Genomic DNA, 25,387 nt, shown 5'->3' with positions numbered 1-25,387 from the left:
TCTTTTTAGCTTTTTGTAAATACCCTCTATACATTTAGAATATATTCTTTGCATAGATGCTGTAAACTTTTTTTTTTTAACCAGTTGACATTTTGCTTCTCTCTTTTGTACGTGGCGGAAACCCTGGTGGCGTAGTGGTTAAGAGCTATGGCTGCTAACCAAAAGGTCAACAGTTTGAATCCACCAGGTGCTTCTTGGAAACTCTATGGGACAGGTCTACTCTGCCCTATATGGTGGCTATGAGTCAGAATCGACTCAATGGCAATGGGTTTGATTTTTTGGGTTTATACATGGCAAAGTTTGTCAGTAATCAAATTTATTAAGCTCGTTCTCTCTCCCTTTGATATCATACTTACTAATCCTTCCCTATACTTTAACATTTCATAAATATTCGCCTATATTTTCCTTGTGGTTCTGCTTTTTTACACTTAATATTTCCATTCTGTGTTTATTTTTAAGTATTATGTGAAATAGGAACAGACTTCTGTACTTCCCCCAAATGATTAATAAGTTGTCCCAATAAACCCTCCTTTCCCTATGGCTTTAAATCTAGCTCTCACTGAGGTAAATTTCTCCTTTCAAATACTGTATCACGGCACAGGAGAAACCTCTAAGCACAAGGACCAGCTTAAATGGCCTCAACGCTGCAGACTGCCTCCCCCTTCCAGATAGCCCTCGGTCTGGGGACTCCCTCTGGAGCTATTCCTAAATTTATTGTCTCCTCACCATAAGCTTCTTCTTCACATAAACTGATCACTGCTGAGGTAATTCAGTGCCAGGGATGTAGGTAGAATAAAAAAGTGTGTAGGCCCAAGAGAAATGAAAATACATGCCCACACAAAAATTTGTACACAAATGTTTACAGCAGCCTTATAATATTTTTTTAAGCCAACAGCCTTATAATAGCCAAAACGTGGGCACAATCCAAATGTCCACAACTGATAAATGGGTAAATAAAATATTATATAGAGAGAATTTATATAATATAGAGAGAATTTATATAATTTCCAAACTTTATATATCTATAGCATACACAATGGAATACTATGCAGCCATAAAAAAGGAATGAAGTTTTAATACATGCTACAACATAGATGGACCTTGAAAACATTATGCTAAGTGAAAGAAGCCAGACACACAAGGTCACATGTTAGACAATTCCATTCATATAATATGTCAAACCTGTTACCATGGAGTCGATTCTGATTCATAGCAACCCTAGAAGACAGAGTAGAACTGCCCCATAGGGCTGCCAAGGAGTGGCTCGTGGATTCGAACTGCTGACCTCTTGGTTAGCAGCCAAGCTCTTAACCACTGTGCCACCAGGGCTCCATAAAATGTCCAGAACAGGAAAATCTATACAGACAGAAAGTAGATTAGTGATTGCCTAGGTATGGGGGAGAGGGTAGATGTGGGGAGGTTGGGGTGGGGGTTTCTTTCTGAGGTGACGAAAATATTCTAAAACTGACTGCGGTGATGGCTAAAAACCATTGAATGATATACTTTAAATGGGCGAACTGTAGGATGTGTGAATTATGTCTCAATAAAGCTGTTTAAAAATGTGCACATCCGTGGGCTCATCAATGCAGTATGAAAAAGCCACCTCTCCTTCTCAATGGTGTGCTCTGTAGCAGTCTTGGACAGGGAGTGTGGAAAGTCAAATCCTAGTCCTCCAACACCGAGCTGTGTAGAAATCAAATCAATGCAATCTATTCAACTCAATCCAGTTCCAGTCCCACAGCCCATGCAGCACTTCCTCCTGACTTTAACCACCAGAGCTAGGTAGACCTCACAAGTTATAGGGCGCCGTCGTCCCGACTGCTAAGTGTGCCCCAGACTTCAGACGCCAGCTGCAAGCTTGGGAATCCCCAGCCCCAGCTCACTTCTGACCTGCCAGCTCCCACTACTCCCTCGGGTTCGATAATTCACTAGAATGAGTCACAGAACTGAGGAAAGCGCTACGCTTATTACTACAGCTTTATTATAGCAAAAAGAACACAAACGAAGAGACACATTGAGCAACGTCTGAAAGAATTCCCAGTGTAAAGCGTCCATGTCCCAAAAGGAGATAAGCTGCCTTTTCACATGCATCAATGTCTTTCATTGACCAGGAATCCCATGGAGATTCTGTGTCCAGAACCTTTATCAAAGCTTCATGACACAGGCGTGATTGATCGAATCATCCCCACCCCCTTCCCTGAGGTGAGCTAATATCACTTGGTGGGTCTTTCTGGTTTGGCCAGTCCCAATCTGAGTCACTACATTAGCATAAACCCTCAGGTGTGGTCTGGCGGCCTCATCAAAGACACTTCGATCACTGGGAAAATTACAAGGTTTTAGAGGTTCTCTCTCAGGAGCTAGGGACAAAGACCAAATTCTTTGTGTAAAGCTAAATTCTTTCTTCCACAGCTGGAAAGCCTGCCACCTCCCTCTCTGGTTTCTGACACCCTTCCTCTTCCATACCCTCCCCCTGGTCCCCCTTCCCTCATCCTTCTGAAATTATGTTCCTGGTTGTCAGAAGAAGCTACTTTCTCTCGTATCTCACACCTCTTCTTTTGAGATCCTATCTTGTTAGTCTCCTTCAGTCTTCCTATATAGTGACCAGAATCCCAATATCCTCAGATGTGTCCCTTTCTAGGAAAAAACTTGTTAGAATCTAAGCTTTCAGAAGGGGCAGATTGAAAGGCAGGTATGCTTTGCTTTAGAAAAAGGGTGTGCCTCTTCAAGCAGCAGTTCTCTAGGTAGCAGAAACTCAAGACCAAAAGCTTCCAGGTTTCCCCTCCACATCCCAAGCTCCTGGCACTTGTATTCTTTCAAGAAATATTTACTGAGCACCTGCTACGTGTTTGGCACCATCCTGGGCACTGGAGATAAGACAAAACAAGGCAAGTCTCTGCTCTCAAGGAATTGTATACTTTTGGGGAAAAGGGACTCAAACTAGGCCAAAAAAGAAATATATAAAAGACAGTAAAAACTGCCATTAACATAATTTTAAAAGCATGATGGGGCTGAATTGACTGGAAGGTTCCTCTAAGGAACCTTGAGCCGAGACCTGGGTGACATGAAGGAGCAGAGCTTATTATTTTACTGTTCCCGCTGCCTGGGTTGAGGGCATCGGGAGGTTCAGTGGTAGAATTCTTGCCCTCCGTGCGGGGGAACTGATTCAATTCTCCCACAGTGGTTCATACACAGCCACCACTCCTCTGTCAGTAGAGGCTTGTGTGTTGCTATGATGCTGAACAGGTTTCAGCCAAGCTTCCAGACTAAGAAGGAAGGCCTGGCAATCTACCTCAGAATTTTAGCCAAAGAAAATACAAAACACTACTACAAGAAGAAACCAAAAGAACATACATAAAAGGAAAAACATACCATGCTCCTGGATAACAACAACAACGACAAAAAAACCCGTTGCCGTCAAGTTGAATATGACTCATAGCGACCCTATAGGACAGAGCAGAACTGCCCCATAGAGTTTCCAAGGAGCTTCTGGTGGATTTGAACTGCCGACCTTTGGGTTAGCAGCCGTAGCACTTAACCACTACGCCACCAAGGCTTCCGCTCCTGGATGGGAAGATTTAATATTGAGAAAACGTCAGTACTACCCAAATCTATAGCTGTAATGTAATCCTGATCCAAATTTTAACATTTTTTAATGAAATGGAAAGGAAAGTGGCCCCAGACAGCTAAAGAACTATTGAAGAAGAAAACAAAGTAGGAGGCCTCATACTTCCTAATTTCAGAAATTATTGTACAGCCACGATATTCAAAACAGCCTGGTACTGGTACAATGACAGACACATAGACCAATGGAACAGAATTAAGAATCCGGAAATAAGTACATCCAGCTATGGACGAGCTGATCCTCGACAAAGGGTCAAAGTCCATTATATGGGGAAGAGAGTGTCTCTTTAACAGATGGTGCTGGCAAAACTGGATATCCATCTGCAGAAAAATGAAACAGGATCCATACCTCACACCACACACAAAAACTAACTCAAAGTGGCTCAAAGACTTAAATGTTAAACCTAAAACTATAAAGTTCATGGCACATAGGGATAAAGCTAGGGGTCCTAATTTATGGCATAAATAGACTCTCAAACATAATTAAATATGCACAAACAGCAGAAGATAAACTAGAAAACTGAGACCTCCTAAAAATTAAACACTCATGCTCACCAAAAGACTTCACCAGAAGAGTAAAAGAACTTACAGACTGGGAAAAAATTTTTTGGCAACCACACATCTATCTGACAAGGGTCTAATCTCCAATATTAGCCAATGAAAACAGTATGATGATAACGGCCCAACCTGCAACCAATCGTGGGGATGGTGCAGGACTGGGCTGTGTTTCATTCCCTCGTGCACGAAGTTGCCATGAGTCAGGGGCCCACTTGACGGCAGTTACTTACTGCCTGGATTACTCACCCCCCAAACATAAAACAGCTGGCTCCTTTGCTCCATTCAGAGCGCTGCTTAAAGGTTACTTTCTCAAGGAGGCCTTCCCTGGTCATCCTATTTAAAATACCCTCCGCCCCACACACACATACCTGAGTACCTACCACCACAGTGATATATATTCATTTATTATCCGTCTCCCACCTTGTCCCCAGTAGAACATAAGGCTCAAAAAAGGCTGTTTCATCTCAACGCCCCAATCACGTGGCATACCCAGCACACGGAAGGCACTCACTAAGTATCTGTTGAATGAATGGATGAATTCCAAGCAGGGGGAAGAGCTAGTGTTAACTGACCCTGGAATGTCACAATGAGCTTGGGGCACTGCACACTCCAGAAGCAGGAAGGAGGTGAGTGTGGCTGGAGTGTAGTGGGTGAGAAGAACAGGAAGAGGTGAGATTGGGGAAGAGTGGGGGGGATCTGTGGAATACTGTAAGCAAGGGGTTTAGATTTCACTGAGAGTGTGAAAGAAAGCCAGTAGATGCAGTGCCGCACAAATGGAGTATGTGTATTGGGAAAGGGGGTCAGTATCAGTATTAAATAGGATGACCAGTTAGACTATTTCTATTGTCCAGGGGAGAGGTGGTAGTGGTTTGCACCAGGGGAGGGGAAGAATTGTACAGGTAATGCCTGGAAAATGTTTGAAGTCATCGTTGTTGTAATCATTAGCTGCAAACTCACGGCAAGGCAACTCCATGCACAAACGAACAAAATGGTGCCTTGGTCTCACACCATTCCTATGATGGTTGTGGACTGCACAATTGAGATCCATTACCCACTGAAAATCCAAAATAAATACAAAGCCTCTGAGATGAGGATTCATTTTACCATTACAGCCCTGTCGATATACGTTTTGTTGTTGTTGGGTGCTGTCAAATTGATTCTGATTCATAGCAACCCCATACGTGACAGAGTAGAACTGTCCCCATAGGGTTTTCTTGGCTGTAATCTTTACAGAAGCAGATCACCAGGTCTTTCTCTCAAAGAGCTGTTGGGTGGGTTTGAAGTGCCAATCTTCCAGTTAATAGCCAAGTGCTTACCCACTGCAACACACCAAGGCTCCTGGGTATGAATATGAATAACCAGTCGCCATCAGGTTGACTCTGACTCATGGTGACCCCACATATGCCAGAGTAGAACTGTGCTCCATTGGGTTTTCAGTGATTTTTTTTTCAGAAGTAGATCAACAGGGCTTTCTTCCAAGGTGTCTCTGGGTAGACTCCAACCTCCAAACTTTTGCTTAGCAGCTGAGTGTTCAGCTGTTTGTACCACCCAGGGACTCCAGGGTATGAATGGACCTACTGAATAAGGTAGAATCCCCCAATATGAAGCTGAGTCCTTTACCTATGAATGATTTCATCTTGTTTTATTAGGCTACCCATAATGAATCCCTAGTGAATATACACCACGGACTGCCAGGAGAACGAACAAATCTGTCTTGGAAGAAGTATAGCCAGAATGATTACTAGAAGCAAGGATGGCAAGACTTCGTCTCACATACTTTGGACATGTTATCAGGAGGGATCAGTCCCTGGAGAATGACTTCATGTTTGGTAAAGTAGAGGTTGGCGAAAAAGAGGAAGACCCTCAATGAGATAGACTGACACAGTGGCTGCAACAATGGGCTCAAACACAGCAACGATTGTGAGGATGGTGCAGGACCGGGCAATGTTTCGTTCTGCTGTACATAGTACATAGGGTCACTGTGAGTCAGGACCAACTCAACAGCACCTAACAACAACAACATCCATAAAAGTCCTCTTAGGTTAAAGGGCCTCTGCCCCACTTCCACCTTCACATGATGGAAAAGTTCCTTCCAGTTCTATTACTGCTGGCCTGCCATATCGTTATCTCATAGATGGAGAAGCAGCTTTGACTGTGTTTTATCTAGAAACTGTAAAGTTGACTTTAAAAATAAAGAGATCACAAGCTGAGTTACCCTCAGGGTTTTCAAAGAAAATCTATGGTGTTAGCCACCAGATTAAGATACTCTTTTCAGTTGCCTGGTGATTTCTATGTCTTGGCCTGTTCCAGAGGTCTAAACGCACAGCTATGTCTTTGAAGAGGGATGACTCAATGGATTTGGAATGATTTCTGTGGCCGCTGAAAAGTAGAATGTTTTTCTGAAAACATCCTAGGAAGTTTTCCTGTTTTCCCCTGTGGGATAAACTGTAGGATAATTAATAAACGGTTCTACCCCCCCCCTCCAATAACATTTGAGGTGCAGTAATGCTTTTGGAGGGACATCACAACATGTATGTGGAAAACAAAAATGCCCACTTCTGTTCCTTTGCCCAGACATGGGTCTTTCCTGTGTCTCAGAACTGTACCCTATGTCTCAGAAATGAACCCAGAAGCCTGAAAATAAACACACTCAAAACTGTAGAAAGGTACCTGAGTTACTACTAAGTGAGTTCCTGCAACGAGAAGGAAGGTGTTAAGACTTTGCTTCTATTTCTCGCATCTTCTGAGTTACCCATGGCGTCCCATTGGCTGGCCAATCTCCCAAGCTTATATAGAAGCTTCTTCGGAGTTGACACAGCCACTAAACTTTCAAGTTTCAAAGCTCCTTTGCACAAAGAAAGCCATTCCCTGATCCAGAGCTGTATACTGGACCCTCAACTCCAGGCAGATGCTGGGTTGTGGTCAACACCATCACTGATGTGGCTAATGGGTTATATTGCCTCATCCCTTTCCATGGATCCTGGTAAAGGTCTGGCCACGGAAAACCAAGGCAACTCTTAGAAGACTTTGTTCTGCTATCCTATATCTCACAGAATTGCAAACTCACTGAATTTTCATCCAGGTATACATATTGTTGCCTAAGTCACACACTGTCTGATAGTCCCATGTCTGGCACCATGGTAGGTATTTTGTAGATGCTTGATGAGAATACTTACGGCCAGGTAGAAAATTTCTTTTCACTTATTCCTTGTATTAGTATATTCCTGAATTGTAAAATGGTACAGCTGCTGTGGAAAATGGTCTGGCAGTTCCTCAGAAAGTTAAACAAAATAACAACTGTGCCACCAAGGCTCCAGAATTACCACAAAATGCAGCAGTTCCATTTCTAGGTATATATATCTGAAAGAACTGAAAGCAGGAACACAAACAGATACCTATATACACACCAATGTTCTTGGCAGCACTATTCACAATAGCCAAAAGATGGAAACAAAAGATAAACAAAATGTGGTCCACGCATACAATGGAATATTATTCAGCCATAAGAGAAAATAAAGTCCTGATACACGTTACAACATAGATGAGCCTTGAAAACGTTGTGCTGAATGAAGTCAGTCACAAAGGACAAATATTATATGATTCAACTCACAGGAAAGATCTAGAATAGGCAAATGTTGAGAGACCAAAGTTTATTCGTGGGTACCAGCGGTGGAAGGGAGGAGGAAATGGGGGACTCGTTGCTTAGAGGACACTGAGCTTCTCTGAAGAGTGATGGAAAAATTGGCAACAGATTAATAGTGAGGATTGCACACATCATAAGCACAATCAATGTCACTGAACTGTACGTGTGAAGAATGTTGAAATGGCAAATGTTTTGTTACGTATGTATTTACCAAACACAAACACACCTTTAAAAAAAAAAAGCGAGAGATTATTTCCACTGTGTTACTGTGCACTGTGGTTAACCTGAGAATTGTTGAATACCTGCTCCCATATTTAATAAGGAAACCCTGGTGGCGCAGTGGTTAAGTGCTACGCTGCTAACCAAGAGGTCAGCAGTTCGAATCCACCAGGCACTCCTTGGAAGCTCTATGGGGCAGTTCTACTCTGTTCTATAGGGTCACTATGAGTCTGAATGGACTCGATAGCAGCAGGTTTGTTTTTTTTTTTTTTTATATATATTTAATAAGAAGCCCTGGTGGTGCAGTGGCTAGCATCTACTGCTAACCAAAAGGCTGGTAGTTCAAATCCATCAGCTGCTCCTTGGAAACCATATGGGGCAATTCTACCCTGTCCTATAGGGTTGCCATGAGTCAGAATCGACTCAACGACAGCAGTGGGTTTCATTTTTTGTTGTTGTTATTGTTGTTTATATTTAATAAAATACCTAGATAACATGGTTGGAAATAGAAAAATTCACCTACGAGGATTAGCTTTGCTGCCCAGATGTTTGGTTTTTAATAAGCAGCAGCACCCACTCCCTGCATCAGGCCTGCACACCGCTCTGGTTGGCTTTTGGACGTGTGCTTCTTCCAAGAAATTGAAGAGAAACATGTCAAGGCTGAGGAAATCAGATGGGCGTCACTAGTTCCTCGGGAAAAAAATCAGGAAGAAACCCCACACGTGAAGACTTGGAGCTTGGCCTCCTGACTTGGGAGAGGAGAGGGAAGCAGTTGTGCCGAATGCCCCAAAGATGTCTTCCTGGGCGTAGTTTTCTTTCGGCTCTGTGTCGGTGGCCCCCTCTGCCACCTACCAACATTGAAAGCACCGTTCCGAAGGTCTCTTCAGCTAGTCATGCTCAAGAGAGAAAGAAATGGGGCCAATGACATGAGAAGCTGAGGGAGATTCACTTTTCCATTCATTAGCAAGAGGTCACACTAAGTCACTGGACAGGTAGAAGGGGTAAGACATAAGGCCATAAGACACAACACCAGGCCTCCCAACCTGATCCAGTCTCTCTTCTCTTGGTAGGGGGTGGTGAGAGGAACTGAGACCCACTGTGTGCCCTTCACAAGTCACATTTAATCCCTAGAGCCCTCCACAAGGTAGGCACTTTAATAATAGCTACTAATTTACTCAATTTGTTGACCCAAGCCATGGTCTTTTCAATCCCTACATGTGAACACAAATGCTGGACAAAAGGGAGACAGAGGAAAATTGATGCATTTGAACTGTGGTGTTGGTAAAGAATATTGAATATACCATGGACTGCCAGAAAAATGAACAAATCAGTCCTAGAAGAAAAAATTCAACCAGAATATTCCTTAGAAACGAGGATGGCATAAACTTTGGCTTGCTTACTTTGGACATGTCACCAGTAAAGAACAATCACTGGAAAAGGACAATAATCTTGGTTAAGGGTCAGCGAAAACAAGGGAAACCCTCAATGAGATGGACTAACACAATAGCCAAAATAATGGGCTCAAACATACCAACAGTAATGAGGATGGCATAGGACCAGGCAATGTTTCATTCTGCTATACATAAGATCGCCAAGAGCCAGAGCTGACTCAACGGCACCTAAAAACAGCTCAGTTTATAGGAGAACGTACAAAACATGGCACTAAATACTCTCTCTTAATCCTTAAAAAAAGCCTTGTGAGCTAGTATTATCTCATTATATAGATACGGAGGTCAGGCTGAGAGGCTAAGTAAGCTGTCCACGCAGTGAGCAAGTGGTAAAGCAAGGATCAGACGTCAGGCTCTATCAGACTCAAACACACACACCTAACCTCCAGTCATGCAGCCTTCACCTTTATTAATCACTTTTCCCCCGGCCCTCACTCAAAAGGTCCGGAATCAAACTGAATCTGCTCCAATTATGGGCTTCTGCAGGGGCTTGAGGTTGGGATGCTCTGGGCCCCTGAATCCTCATCTTTCACTCCAACACTGCCCACCCAAACCCTAACCTACACTTCATGGCCCACGTAAAACACCCCTTTACTTCAGAGCCCTCCCAACGTGCTCAGGAGAAAATGGAAGTCTCTGAGTGGTACACATGGTTAACGCACTCAGCTGCTAATCAAAAGGTTGGTAGTTTGAGTCTACCCACAGGTGCCTCAGAAGAGAGGACTGGCAATCTACTTCTGAAAGATCAGTCACTGAAAACCCTAGGGAGCACAGTTCTACTTTGATACATGGGGTCACCCCATGAATTCAAATTGACATGATAGCAGCTGGTGGAGGGGGGGGACTACTGTAGGACTTGATATTTTCTCCCTACTTGTGTTGGAGCCCTGGTGGCACAGTGGTGAAGAACTATAGCTGCTAACCAAAAGGCTGGCAGTTCAAATCCACCAGCCACTCCTTGGGAACCCTAGGGGCAGCTCTACTCTGTCCTGTAGGGTCACTACGAGTCAGAATCAACTTGATGGCAACAGGTTTTACAATGAGTAATGTCTGTTAAGTTCCTTGAGGACAACATCTCATTCTGTTCTAAGTTTATGGCCCAGTCACTTTGCTGGTTGAAGGAAAACATAAATGATACTCAGTTTTCAGGGTTCACTGGGATGAATACAACTTATCCGCTTTACCCCTGATAAAACAGAGCTCAGACCAAAACCAAACCCATTGCCGTCGAGTCGATTCCAACTCATAGCAACCCTACAGGGCAGAGTAGAACTGCCCCACAGAGTTTCCAAAGAGCACCTGGTGGATTCGAACGCCTCAAATATTAAAAGTAGAGACTGTTGGCTATAATCTCCACCAAGATTATTCAAGTTGAGGAGAGGTTTCTCTCTTGACCAAGAGCAAAATTTCCTCAGTGAAAGAGGAAATGAGTTCACAGTTTTATGGACTGGAATCAACACCTCGAGCAACTTCCCTGAATCCTCACTAGGGCCAACACCCAGCAGGAAAGAGGCCTGTATAGGGAGGCCCATTTAATACTTGAGTAGGCTGAATAGTTCTCGAGAATCCAGACAACCAAGACCTACTTTAGAAGCACTTCCTTAGAGCAGAGCATCTCAACGGGCGGTGGAGTGTTTGGGAAATACTTTCCATCTGCTCGGAAATGAATGGAAGCCTGAGCTTCTGATTCACTCAGGGCCCCGGGCTGAGCAGGCCCTGATTTTGCAAGAACGAAAAGAGAAGTTTGGAACTGATCTCACCACCCACCCATGCGCCTCACAGACGGGCCAGCTGTGAGCCCAGGAGGATGAGGCCTGCAGGAATGTGCGGAATGTGGCTGTGTTTCCACTGGCTGCCCTTGGCCTTGATCCTGAACCTGGTTTGAGAGCTTGAAGTGTGTTATTATTTGCGCAGATTTTTTGTTTTGCTTTGTTTTTTAATAATTGTTCTCAGCTGGGAGTTATCTCTTTATATCCTTCTTACCCTCCCTGGCTATCTACCTCCCTTTGCTCTGATGCATGTAGAATTCAGACAGCAAATTTGTCCCCAGAATTTACCTTTCTGATGCCATAAAACTTGACTATCTTCCCAGGTGGAGTGCCTGGGTGGTCCAAATGGTTAACACTACCCAAAAGGTTGGTAGACTGAGTCCACCCTGAGGCGCCTCAAAAGAAAATCCTGGAGATCTACTTCCAAAAAAAGTCAGCCATCAGAAATCCTAGGGATCACAGTTCTACTCTGACACTCATGGGGTTGCCATGTGTTGGAGACAACTCAAAGGCAACTGGTTTACTGGTCTATTCCCAGACATAAATCTGGATGTCCTCCTACTACCTCAATTTCACCATGTCTAAAACAGAGCACACAAGCTCTTACTCCTTCTCACCAAACTGGTTTCTAACCTCTCACCCCTCCTACCTGATCTGTATATTCTATCACCTGCCTTCTAGTGATTCCTGCTAAGAGTCTTGGGTCACTGTTTTCCCTCCCACTTCTTCCTTCCAAATGCATATTATATACCTATCATGTGCTCTTTTGGAGCCCTGGTGGTGCACTGGTTAAGCACTTGGCTGCTCACCAAAAAGATCAGCAGTTTGAATCCACCAGCCGTTCCACAGAAGAAAGGCGTGGCAGTCTGTTTCTACAAAGATTACAGCCTTGGAAGCACTATGGGACAGTTCTATCCTGTCCTGTAGGGTTGTTAGAAGTCAGAGTCGGCTTTACAGCAATGGGTTTGTGTGCTCTCTTAAGTGCTGAATAAGACCTGGGTCTTGCTCTTTAAGGTGTGAGAGATGTACACACATAATTAAAATATAGTAATGAGACTAACTGAAACAATTCTGAAAAAGAACCAAGCTGGAGAACTCACCCTTCTCAATTTCCAAACTTACTACAAAGGTACAGTAATCAAGACAGTGTGGTACTGGCATAATGATCGTCATACAAGTAGATTAGAATTGAGAGTTCAGAAGTCAACCCATACATTTGTGGGTAACTAATTTTGGACAAAAAGGCCAGGACGATTCAATGGGGGAAAAGAATAATCTTTTCAGCAAATGATGCTGGGACAACTGGTTACAAAAAGTGAATGCAAAATGAACAATGACATAAGTGGAAGTGCTAAAACTACACAACTCTTGAAGAAAAAAAACATAGCTGTCAATCTTCATGACCTTACAGTAGACAATGGTTTCTTACTATATATATATCATATAAAACGTAAAGGCCACGAAAAAAAAAGATACATGGGAGGTTATCAAAATTAAAAACTTGTGTGTTTCAAAGGACCCTATCAAGAAAGTACAACATCAACAGATGGATGGATAAACAAAATGTGGGCATACATACAATGGAATACCATTCTGCCAAAAGAAGAAATAAAGTCTTCGTACATGCTACAGTGTGGATGGAGCTTGAATACATTATGCTGAGCTAAATAAACTAATCACAAAAGGGCAAATATTGTATGGCCTCATTTATACAAAAAAAGACAAGAAAATGCAAATGTAGAGACCAAAGTTTACTAGTGGTTATCTGGAGAGGGAGGGCGGGCCATAAGGGAAGTTAACAGTAATAGAAACATCACATTATTAAGGGTAGGGTTACATAGCCGATTACTATAATTGCTGTCAATAAGTTGTACAACTGTAAAAAGTTGAACCAGCAAAGTTATATGATAGACATATTTACAACAACAACCAAAAAAAAAAAAGAGTAGTAGCTGAGGTTGCCTATGTGTAACTAAACATCTCACAGGATTTAGTTCCTTGGTTTGGAGGTTTAGGGTCAAAGTTTCATGGGACATCCCAGTTAACTGGCCTAATAACATGGTTAGTGCTTCTGTTCTACCTCCTAGCTCATTATGAAGTGCCTGAGGTCTTAAAAGTTTGCAAGTGGCCATCCAAGGCACAACAATTGATCTGTATTCACCTGGAGCAACAGAGGAAGAAAGAGAGTCAGGAATAGGAGGAAGATAGGGAATGTGTAGCTAATTGCCTCCACAAACAACTGCCCTTTTTTCCATTAGGCCAAAAGAACTGGATGATGCCTGGCTACCTTTATTGAACATTTTGATCAAAGATTCCATAGAAGAATTCTGATCAAAAGGGGGAAAATGGAGAACAGAATTTTAAACTCTCATAGACTCCAGAACTTCCTGAAGCCATGGAGGGTTGATGAGCTCCTGAAACTACTGCCCTGAGATAATCTTTAAACTTTAAACCAAAATATCCCCTGAGCTATCCTTAAAACCAAACAATAGTTTAGCTTAGCTAGTAAAAAAAGTCTGCCTTGAGCATTATACTCTTTTAAGAATTATCTCCGTGGAATTGAACAAGTAGGAACCATAGGGGGCAGTTAGTTATGTTAATGGGAGAGGGACAACTCAGAAAAGGAAGGTGATTGCACCTAGTGTTACATAACATGTGTATAAATTTTTGTATGAGGAATTAACTTGTGCTGTAAACTTTCACCTAAAGCACGGTTAAAAAAAAAAAAAGAAGAAGAAAGGAGGGTGAGAATGGTTGTATAACTCAAAGAATGTAATCAATGTCATTAAATTGAACACGTAGAAACTGTTCAATTGGTGTATGTTTTACTGTGTGTATTCTCAATAACAAAATTAAAAAGTGGGGGGAATGTACAAGCATAACCGACAAAGTAGAAAAAAACATTGAAAATCGTGTATGTGACCAAGAACTAGTATCTAGAATAGAGAGTTCTTTCAACTCAACAATAAAAAGATGACCCAATTAAAAAGTAGACAAAGGATTTGAATAGACATTTCGCCAAAGAAGATACACAAATGACAAAAAACTACATGAAAAGATGCTCAATGTCGTTGTTGTTGTTGTAGGCTGCAAGTCCCCGACTCACGGCAACCCCATGCACAATGGAACGGAATGTTGTCAGGTCCTATGACATCCCCATGATTGGCTGGAGATCAGATCACTGTGACACAGAGTCTTCATTGGCTGATTTCCAGAAGTAGATCTGCAGGCCTTTCTTCCTAGTCCTTCTTAGTCTGGAAGCTTCTCTGAAACCTATTTAGCATCATAGCCACACACAAGTCTCCACTGACAGATGGGTGGTGGCTGCATATGAGATATACTGGCTGAGAATTGAACCTGAGTCTCCTGCATGGAAGGTGGGAATTCTACCACTGAAACACCAATGCCTTAGTCAATGTCATTCCAAAAACCCAGTGCCATCAAGCTGATTCCGACTCATAGCGACCCTACAGGACAGAGTAGAACTGCCCCACATAGTTTCCAAGGAGCGCCTGGTGGATTTAAACTGCCGACCCTTTGGTTAGCAGCCGTAGCACTTAACTACTACGCCACCAGGGTTTAGGGAAATGCAAATCAAAACCAATAGGATGGCTATAATCAAAAAGATAGACAAACTAGAAAGAAACTTGACAAAGATACAGGTCTAATTGCAACAATCTTCAACTCGTAGATGTACACAAAACACTCCACCAAACAGCAGCAAAGTATACATTCTTTTCCAACATACATAGAACATTCTCCTGAATAGGCCACATTTTAGGCCACAAAGCAAGCCTCAATAAGATAAGAAACACCAAAATAATACAAAGCGTTTTCTTTGATCACAACACTACCAAAGTTGAAATCAATGACATGCAGAGAGCAAGGAAAAAAATCAAATACATGGAAAGTGAAGAACACCTTACTTAAAAACCACTGAGTAATAGATGAAATCAAAGATGAAATGAAAACTTGTCTTACCAAAACTTTTGGGACACAGCAAATGCAACGCTCAAGGACAATTTATAGCAATAAATACACACATCAAAAAAGAAGGGCCAAGAAGACAAGAATCATCTTAGGTGAAGGGAGGGACAGCACACAATACAGGGGAAGTCAGCACAATTGGATTAAAACAAAAGCTAAGAAGTTTCCTGAACACAAACGCTTTGATGGACAGAGTAGCAGAGGTGGGGGTCTAGGAACCATGGTTTCAGAGGACATCTAGGCCAACTGGCATAACAAAGTTTATTAAGAAAATGTTCTGCATCCCACTTGTGAGTGGTGTCTGGGGTCTTAAAAGCTTGTGAGCGGCCATCTAAGATGCATCAAGTTGTCCCAACCCACCTGGAGCAAAGGAGAATAAAGAACACTGAAGACACAAGGAAAATAGCCCAAGAGACAAAAATGGCCACATAAACCAGAGACTCCATCAGCTTGACACCAGAAGAACTAGATGGTGCCCAGCTACCACCAATGACTGCCCTTACAGGGAACACAACAGAGAGTCCCTGATAGAGCAGGAGAAAAGTGTGGTGCAGAACTCAAGAAGACCAAACTTAATGGTCTGACTGAGACTAGAGGAGCTTAAGACACGGCCTCCAGACTCTCTGTTAACCCAGAACTAAAGCCATTGCCGAAGCCAGCTCTTCAGACAAAGATTAGACTGGACTATAAGACTCAAAATAATACTTGTGAAGAGTGTGGTTCTTCTTAGTTCAAGTAGATACACAAGACTAAATGGGCAGCTCCTGTCCGGAGGTGGGATGAGAAGGCAAAAAGGGATAGGAGCTGGTAGAATGGACACAGGGGAAACATGCGGTAGAAAGGGAGAGTGTACTGTCTCTTTAGCAAGGTATGTATAAGCTTTTGTGTGAGCAACTGACTTGGTTTGTAAACTTTCACTTAAAGCAGAATTAAAAACAAAAGTGGAAGAGACAGCCTTTTTAACAAAGGGTGCTAGCAAAACTGGATGTCCATCTGTAGAAAACGAAGCAGGATCCATACCTCACACCATACACAAAAACTAAGTCAAAATGGATTGAAGACCGAAATATGAGACCTAAAACTACAGAAGTCATAGAAGCAAAATAGGGACAATACCAGGGGCCCTAATATATAGCATAAGTAGAATACCAAACATAACTAAAAATGCACACACTGCGGAAGATTAACTAGATAAATGGGACCTCCTAAAAATTAAATGCTCTTTAGAAGCAAGAATGGCAAGACTTTGTCTCATGTACTTGGGACACGTGATTAGGAAAGACCAGTCCCTGGAGAAGGACAACATGCCTGGTAAAGTAGAGGGTCAGAGAGGGAGAGGAAGACCCTCAACGAAATGGACTGACACAGTGGCTGCAACAATGAGTTCAAGCACAGCAGAGATTTTGAGGATGGCGCAGGACGGGGCAGTGTCTAATTCTGTTGTACTTAGGGTCACTATAAGTCAGAACCAACTCAAAGGCACCAACAACAACAAAAATTAAACACTTATGTTCAACAAAATACTTCTCCAAGAGTAAAAAGAGAACCTACAGGTTGAGAAAAAATTTTTGGCTATGGCGTATCCGACAAGGGTCTAATCTTAAAAATTTATAGAAAATTTCAACAGCTCAACGATAAAAAGACAGGACAATCCAATTATAAAATGGGCAAAGGATATGAACAGGCACTTCAAAGAAGACATTCAGTAAGCTAACAAACACGTAAAGAAATGCTTGCTATCCACAGCAATTACAGAAATTTAAACCAAAACTACAATGAGATACCATCTCATCCCAACATTACTGGCACTAATCAAAAAAAAACACACTGCTGGTAGAGATGTAAAATGATACAACCACTATAGAAAACAGTATGGTACTTCTTCAAAAACCTAGAAATAAAATCCCACTCTTAGGTATATACCCTAAAGATATAAGAGCTGAGACATATGCATATCCATGTTCATTTCAGCATTATTCTCAATAGCAAAATGATGGAAACAACCTAAGTGTCTGTCTTAGGCATCTAGTGCTGCTATAAGAGAAACCCCACAAGTGGATGGCTTCATCAAAGAGAAACTTATTTTCTCACAGTTTAGTAGGCTTGAAGTTCAAATTCAGGGTATCAGCTCCAGGGGAAGGCTTTCTCTGTCAGCTCTGCAGGAAGGTCCTTGTCATCAATCTTCCCCTGGACTAGGAGCTTCTCAGGCTCAGGGACCCCAAGAACAAAGGACACACACTCTGCTCCCTGTGCTGCTTTCTTGGTGGTATGAAGTCCCTCCTCTCTGCTTGCTTCTCTTTCCTTTTATTTCTTGTAATAGAAAAGATGGTGCAGGCCACACTCCGGGGAAACTCCCTTTACCTTGGATCAGGAATGTGACCTTAGTAAAGGTGTTACAATCCCAGCCTAATATCTTTAACGCAAAATCACAATCACAAAATGGAGGACAACCACCCAATACTGGGAATCATGGCCTAACCAAGTTGACACATATTTTGGGGGAACAAAATTCAATGCATGACGGTGTCCGTCAACAGATGAATGGATTAACAAATGCTGGTAAATACACACAATGGAATACTATGCAACAATAAAGAATAATGATGAATTTGTGAAACATCTCACAACATGGATGTATTTGGAGGGCATTATGCTGAATAAAATAATTCAATCACAAAAGAAAAAATATTGTATGAGACCCGTATTATAAAGTAACAACAAAAAGGTTTACACAGAGAAAAAACAAACAAAAAAAAACATTCTTTGATGGTTACCAGGGGTGGGAGGGAGAGAGAGGGAAAATTACCAAATAGATAGAGGACACACGTTAATATTGGTGAAGGGAAAGGCAGAACACAACATGGGAGAAGTCAGCACAACATGACCAAGGCAAGAGAGGACGCTGAGAGAGATGCAAGAATAAAGGGCAACTACCGAAACTACTATCTGTAGCATAGACAATCCTGCAACAGTAGTATTAACAAAGGAGAATTTACGAATGGATACATAGGTAGATAGATATGCCAAGAGGTGTGGGAGGGTATAAGGGAGCACATCCACCAGCAGATTCAGGTTTGGTGGTGGGTATTTCTACATACATGACTGTAGGTGCTCCTCATATGTTAATACAGACAAGAGAGCACACAAGGGATACAGTCAGGGAAAATGCTTAGACATGACCAAACACCTCTCGGGATGAAGTTACTAGGCTCGAAGTCAAAGGACCATACACTCAGGGGACATCTATGTAGGCTTTGCAATAGCTCAGGCGTTTTTTCCGAGTCCCCTCTGAGTGGACTCAAACATCTAACTTTTGGTTAGCAGCCAAGCACATTAACTCTTTGCACCACCCAGTGACTCCGTTATTATATAGTTACTGTTAATAACACCACCATTAATGATCCAGTTCCCTTAGCTTTACAGATTCAGAAATTTAATCTTACTGTGGGTTGATCCAGTTCAGATGAAAATAACATTAGTCAAACTCACAAAAGGGCAGAATACCACACAGTTTAATTAGAATGAGAAATCAGTTTTCCAGTTTTTTAATACACACACTGGCTATCCAAATCATGAATTCTCAGTAGCAAAATATGAGATGCTGTTCAGTACACAGAACAAAAGCCAAGGATGAGGCTGTTTGATGGAATACATTTTCAGACCGATAGAGCTGGGACTCCTGATTCAGACCCGCCTTTGCTGAGATCAGAACACCCACGGCCATCAGACAGAACACCTTCCATGCCAGCTTTAAGCAGAGACAATGTTTGCCTTGCTCCCCATTGCCCCCCACTGCCTGACTCACAGCAGCTGATAAATATTTGTACAATAAATGAATTTCTTGGGCAAGTTTAACATCAACAGATTCTTGTTCCTTTGCTGTCCCTTTTTATATTCTAGGCAAACCGCCTCTTCTCCTTTGGGCAGGATGTTATTCATTGAACCACAGCTTTTCTTACATCAAACCAAACCCCAGTTGCTGCGAAGTCTATTCTGACTCATGGGGATTCCAGGTGTTACAACACAGAGCTGCTCCGTAGGTTTTCTTGGCTGTCATCTTTTTTGGAAGCAGATCACCAGGCCTTTATTCTGTGGAACCACTGGGTGGGTTCAAACTCCCAACCTTTAGGTTAATAGCCGATCATAAAGTGCTTACTCTACCCAGAGACCTCTTTCTTACATTAGTTGCATTTTTTTTTCCTCAATGGAGTCATCTTGACAAATTTTGGGAAATACCCTCTTCTTATCAGTACATTTACAAATCTTCTAAACAAGCCCTCTCCTGCTCCTTCCTATGGTCTGTGTAACTGGCATTCCCCTCTTTTTTTTCTTCCAATTGCTACTGAGTTGGTTCCAACTCATGGCAAGCCCATGTGTATCAGAAAAGAAATAGTTCCACAGGGTTCCCAGTGGCTGATTTTTTGAAAGTAGATGGCCAGGCTTTTCTTTCGATGTGTCTGGGTAGACCACCAGCCTTTGGGCTAAAGCCAAGTGCTTAACCAGTTGCACGACTCAGGGACTCCTGCCATTCTCCTACATACTACATATATGACAATTATTGCCCATGTGTGATGTCCTCTCTCTGCGGCCCTGGAACCGTTTGCTGCTCTGCCCCTCTGACCAAGGTTCAAGAGTACCTCTTCCTGCCAGAAAGGCGATCATCCTTTAGGTAGTTTCGCTGCATTAAATTCAATTTTGTAATAACTTATCCATATTCAGCTCCCCAAGCAACTATATGAATGAGCTGGCCACGTTTGTAGGCTTCCTCCTGGACTTCGCTTGATCCAAGGACAAGCCCATCTCCTCTTAACAGTTGTCAAAGGCACTCAGCCAGCCGAGAAGGAGAAACAGCCCATCCATCCGTCCCTTTCTGTTGAAGGGTAAAGGAATGCTGAGCAGACTGGCTGGTGAGCACTGAGGCTGGACACATGCAAAGGAAACAGTCACCTGGTTTTCCTGTCTTGGGTGAACTTGGCAGAATCCTAGTTGTTCCCTAACCTGGCTCCATCTCCTATTGTTGTGAACCGCCCTTGAGTCGGGCCCCCTACTCACAGCGACCCCATGCACAACACAACAGAACAAAACGTCTGCCTGCTCCTGCACCATCCCCATGATCAGTTGCAGACTGGACCACTGTGATCCTAAGGTTTCCAATGGTTGATTTTGAGAAGTAGATTGCCAGGGCTTTCTTCCTAGTCCATCTTAGTCTGGAAGCTCTACTGAAACCTGTTCAGCGTCACAGCAACACACAGGCCCTCGCTGCAGGGAAGCCCCCACTTACAGAGAGGTGGTGGCTATGCATGAGGTGCGTTGGCCAGAAGGAATCGAACCTAGGCCTCCCACATGAAAGGCGAGAATTCTACCATTGAACCACCACTGCCCTCGCTCCATGTCCTAACAGTTGGATAAATTATCTAACCATTTGCCTTTCCCAGCAAATTTTAGGAAATCAGTAGGGAAAGGCTTCAAAACTCCAATCAAACCCAAACCAAACCCACTGCCATCGAGTCGATTCCAACTCACAGCAACCCAACAGAACAGAGTACAACTACCCCATGATGTTTCCAAGGCTGTGATCCTTACAGAAGCAGACCGCCTTATTTTTCTCCCAGGGAGCAGCTGGTGGGTTCATACCACCAACCTTCTGCTTAACCATGGGGCCACCAGGGTACCTTAACTCCAATCAAGAGGAGCATTATCTCCTGCCCACCCCTCTGGGAATCCTAAAACAAATCTCAGTTAACTATTCACTTGTCTTTATAAGTACACAAACCACCCTCATGCCTCAAGCATTTCATTCTCCTTGAACAAAATGCTCACGCTGGTATTTCCTGGACAGGTTTCAGTGGCGACAGGGAAGGCATGGCTTCCTTAAAGAATCTTGCAGGATCTTATTCAGACGTATCATGTGAGTTTCTCAAGGGTCGTTCTGGGTATCGAGTCTTCTCTCCCTCCTTGTCCTCCCCCATAATACTTCCAACAAGTTGTAACCTGACATGCCTGTTCTTTGGGCCAGAAATATGACAATTATTCAGATAAGCCAGTGGAATTTAAAGTGCAGGTTCACGGCTTTGGCGCTTTATAACATTAGGCGTGCCTGCCTCTAAAGTGTACAGAGAAATAAACCCTGCAGCTAGTAACATACCAAGCACTCAGGAGATAGTTAATAACAATTTGTGGGATGAAGTAATGAATTCCATTTTAACGTAGGGGGATATTTTTACCCGTAAAGGATTATGGTATTTAATGTAATTTTTATACCTTTAAAAAATGTTTTTATAAGTTAAAAATTTTTTTGTTTTCATGTGTAAGGAGCTTAAAGTGAGGTTAACTTTTAATTTCAAGTTCAACCTTTGGTTTTCTTTAAGACAGCGTAACGGAGTGAAAAGAGCTTGGTGTTTGGAGGCAGACCCATTTCTGATTCCCAGTTCTGGCATAGTTTGAAGATAACGTATAATTTACGGGACTTGCAATGAGTAAATGAGGTGGCCTGTGACATTCCTGTCCTGCACGTGGTGGGAGATGGGAATGGGAGGGGCGGGGTGGCCTTCCTACCAGGCCAGACCATCTGTTGTCATGCAAAGGTTTGGGGTCTTCTAATTCCCTGGTAAAGAGTCACTCGGAGTCCCTGGGTGGTGCAAACGGTTGATGCGCTCAGCTGCTAATCAAAAAGTTGAAGGTTCAAGTCCACCCGGCGTTCCCTTGGAAGAAAGGCCTGGTGATCTACTTTGAAAAATCAGCCCTTGAAAACCCTGTGGAGCACACCTCCACTCTGACACAAGGGGTCATCATGAATCGGAATCGCTGAGATGCCGTTCACTTCAGAGGCCAGAAAAAATGAGAAGAGGCCGTATCCCTCAGGTTCAACCCACTTGGCCACATCTACACTTAGCCTTCTCATATTTGGATACTTGTTTTTTTTAATGTGCTTTTCTGTATTATAGGGGCTCTGGTGCACAGTGGTCAAGTGTCTGGCTGCTAACCAAAAGGTCGGCAGTTCGAATCCACAGGCCGCTCCTTGGAAACCCTATGGGGCAGTTCTACTCTGTCCTATAGGGTTGCTATGAGTCCAAATCGACTTGACAGCAACGAGTTCTATATTATATGATAATTTGGATCTCATTTACCAGTGTAACAGCTAGGTCTCCCTCACGAAGCCTCTAACAGACCTGTTCTTTTTTAAAGGCTTGCTCCACGGCTAAGTGTAACCGAAACTCTCACCAGCTCATGATGATCTCCAAAAAAAGAAAAAAAAAAACAGAAAACCCAACCCATTGCCACCAATTCCAACTCACTGAGACCCTATAGGACAGAGCAGAACTGCCTCTTGTGGTTTCCAAGGCTATAATCTTTTTGGGAGCCAAGTGCCACATCTTTCTCCTGTGCAGCAGCTAGTGGGTTCGATCGAACCTCCAACCTTTCGGTTAGGAGCCGAGCACACAACCACTACGCCACCAGATCTCAGGGACTCCGAAATTGGCAAATATTCCCGGGAAATCACAGGGAAATTTGTGTGCTGCATGATTAATCTCGGGTGGCTGGGTTCCGGAAAAGCACATGTGTGTTTGCAACAAGCAGCAGCTTGCAGAATCTCACAAAACAAACTGTTTCATGGAGAGGCCCTGAGGTCGGGGTTTTGGACTGAAGTTCAGAGGGTGGGGCTTGGCAATGGCAGAAAATGCCAGATGAGTGGACAACGGATCTCCTTTGAGTACACTAATATTCAAAGAGACGGCACCCTGAACAAGATGATAAAACGGAGCCAGAGTCTAACACAGCGTTAAGAGAAGCCCAGTAGGGTGCAGGATCATACGAGAAGGATAATAAAATTCATCACAATAATTACCCCCAGCCCAGGTCCCCAACAAGCACCAACAATAGCTCAGCTCAATGAAGTTATTCATCCATATTCAAGTCGCCTTGCTCATTATCTGCAGACAAAAACCCCGCTGGGGCCTCACTCCTTCCAGGCTCCCGGCAGCCCTCCCCACAGTCAGCAGACCTTCTTTCTTCAGCAACCCCGTTTCTAGAACCAACCGCAGCTGTTTTTGCAGACAAGACTTAACACCGCCTTTTAGGAGTACCTTGGACATTCAGGAACGGCTTTAATTACAACTAACCCTTCCCTGGGAGAGAAGCGAGGGTGATGCTCAGCTGCTGTCCTTAGTGGACCTGGGATGGGGCTCCGTTTGGGGGGCCTCCCACACCTCTCACTGGTGAGCACAAAATGGTGTCATCTGCACATTGTCTCACCAAAAAGGAAATGCAGTTGATATACACAACTGTATATATTCCAGAGGAAACAAGAGTTCCAAAGATAGGACTGCAGGAATAGCCCACGGGCCATAAAGAGAGTCCATTCTTCCCCACGCTGTCTAGCACAGAGTAGGCAACCTGTATAATTTCTGTAAGGTGGGATATTTTTGTCTCTGCATGGAATTGTAGAAACCTAGGTTAGGTCTGCCCCCTCCATCAAACTCTTCCCTCCAGGAAGGATCCTTCTGAGTCTAGGTCTAGCTCACTCTTCAATTTGCACAATGAAGGTGTTTAACTTTTCAGAGCCCAGCTCACCACCCTCCAACTCCAAGCATCACTAGTGGGCTAACCATGCCTTCAACCTACTTAGTGAACCCCTACTACGTGCCAGACACCATTTTGACCCTAGGGATCAAGACTAGATGGAGCTGTGTCCTCAGGAGCTTCTACTCTACCTGGCAAACCAATAAAAATAAAAACCAAGGTAAAAATAAAATATTGACCACTGATCATGGATATCACCAGCAGGCTGGGCACAAAGAGGAAAGGGAGGTGAAGGAGATGTAAGAGGAAGAGGAGGAAATGGGAAAGGGAAGAGGAAAGAGGCTGGTGATGGGGCAGGTAGCATCCCTCCTCATCAAAATCTTAAACATTTAAAGTTATTTAAAGAAATCACGACATTAATTCAGTTATTGACATCGGCCAGACTCAATATGTGGCCCCAAACGAATTTAAACCTCAGGTTTCACAATCCTTCACTCGTTCAGGCTACTCAGTCAGGAAACACTTTGGCTCTTTCTGTCCCCTCCACACAGCTATCCTCATTAGCTGAGGCCTCTTCCAGTACCTGCCCAGCGATGGGCAGCATGGAGTGTGTCTGCATGCTGGCCCACAGGGTGTTAAGACCTGGCAGCCGAAAAAGAGGAAAAGCAGGAAGAATCCTCCTCCCTTCTCACCCCGCCCCGCCACCTCAGGTCCCTCTGGACTCCCGGTGCCAAATTTCCTTGGCCGCGGTAACCCTCCAGTACACAGCCCTGCGGGAATGCCCGGTCTCCCCAGCCACGGAGAACGGCTTGCTCCTGTTATCTCCAACCCAAACTGGCACTGTGAGCTGAGCAGGGGGTGGCAGGAGGTCAGCTGAACCAGAGCGAGGCCCCTCTGCCCCCACCTTACTGCCCGTGGCTTGGGGGCCCGCTCATCTGCTTCTTTGAGGCTCTGCACCAGCTTCGCACATACACCCGCAGCTCCTTCCGCTCTCCTGGGCAACCTCACAAACCAGGCAAAGCCTTCCAGCGAGTCTCAGATCATTCCCACCAGCAATGGAAGGTATCACTCGTGCTGGCTCTTACCTCCTTCTGCCAGGACCCAGAGCGACGCGCTTCCCAAGATGAGGAGCAGAACCGGCACCTTCAACATGCTTTTAGTTGGCTGATTCTCTTTGGGGCCGAGAAGCTAGTGTTTGTGCTGCGCAAAGATAAAAAGCTGGTGGCCCCAAGCCCTCGCCTGAAGGACCAGGAGAGCGGGATAGGAATGCGGGGAGCAAAAGGCCCAGAGCGGGAGTCCCCAAGCTTCCTTCACTGCAACTAACGGAGAAGCCCGCCTTCAGGAGAGCAAACTTTGCAGTTCAGAACTTTCCGAGCGGAGTCAGCATTTATCTCTCCGAACGAGGGCGGGGAGCGAGTCCAGTAAGGTGGTCCCAGACCGAGGCGCACTAGGACCGCCCCCCGGCTCTGCTTGGCCGCCGCTAACTCGATGATCTCAGACCAGGTTTAAAGTTACAGGCCCGGCAGCTGCGGGGGCTGCCAGGACGCGTGCGAAGCCCGAACCCTCCCCAAATTGGCTTTTATTTTGACCAACAGCGGGAGGCAAGGGGAGCGCCTAGGTGG

At 43.9% G+C, this 25,387-nt stretch overlaps 1 protein-coding gene across 3 annotated transcripts in view; it reads right to left on the bottom strand.

Moving 5' to 3' along the window:
* Positions 1–25,163, bottom strand: part of PDPN (podoplanin) — a 42,657-nt gene extending 17,494 nt beyond the window's left edge. Inside the window, exon 1 of one of the 3 annotated variants that reach the window (XM_010593106.3) lies at positions 24,851–25,163. In XM_010593106.3, coding sequence (XP_010591408.1) covers positions 24,851–24,917 — 67 coding nt within the window. In that variant the 5' untranslated portion in view covers positions 24,918–25,163. The remainder of the gene's footprint in view (positions 1–24,850) is intronic. The other 2 variants (XM_010593105.3, XM_010593104.3) reach the window with 2 other exon arrangements.
* Between the last annotated feature and the right edge of the window lie 224 nt (positions 25,164–25,387).

This window comes from Loxodonta africana, chromosome 3 (genome assembly GCF_030014295.1).
Source record: "Loxodonta africana isolate mLoxAfr1 chromosome 3, mLoxAfr1.hap2, whole genome shotgun sequence".
Classification (NCBI taxonomy): Eukaryota; Metazoa; Chordata; class Mammalia; order Proboscidea; family Elephantidae; genus Loxodonta; species Loxodonta africana.
Note: the sequence above shows the minus strand (reverse complement) of the source record. Positions and strands in the feature narration are given on the sequence as shown.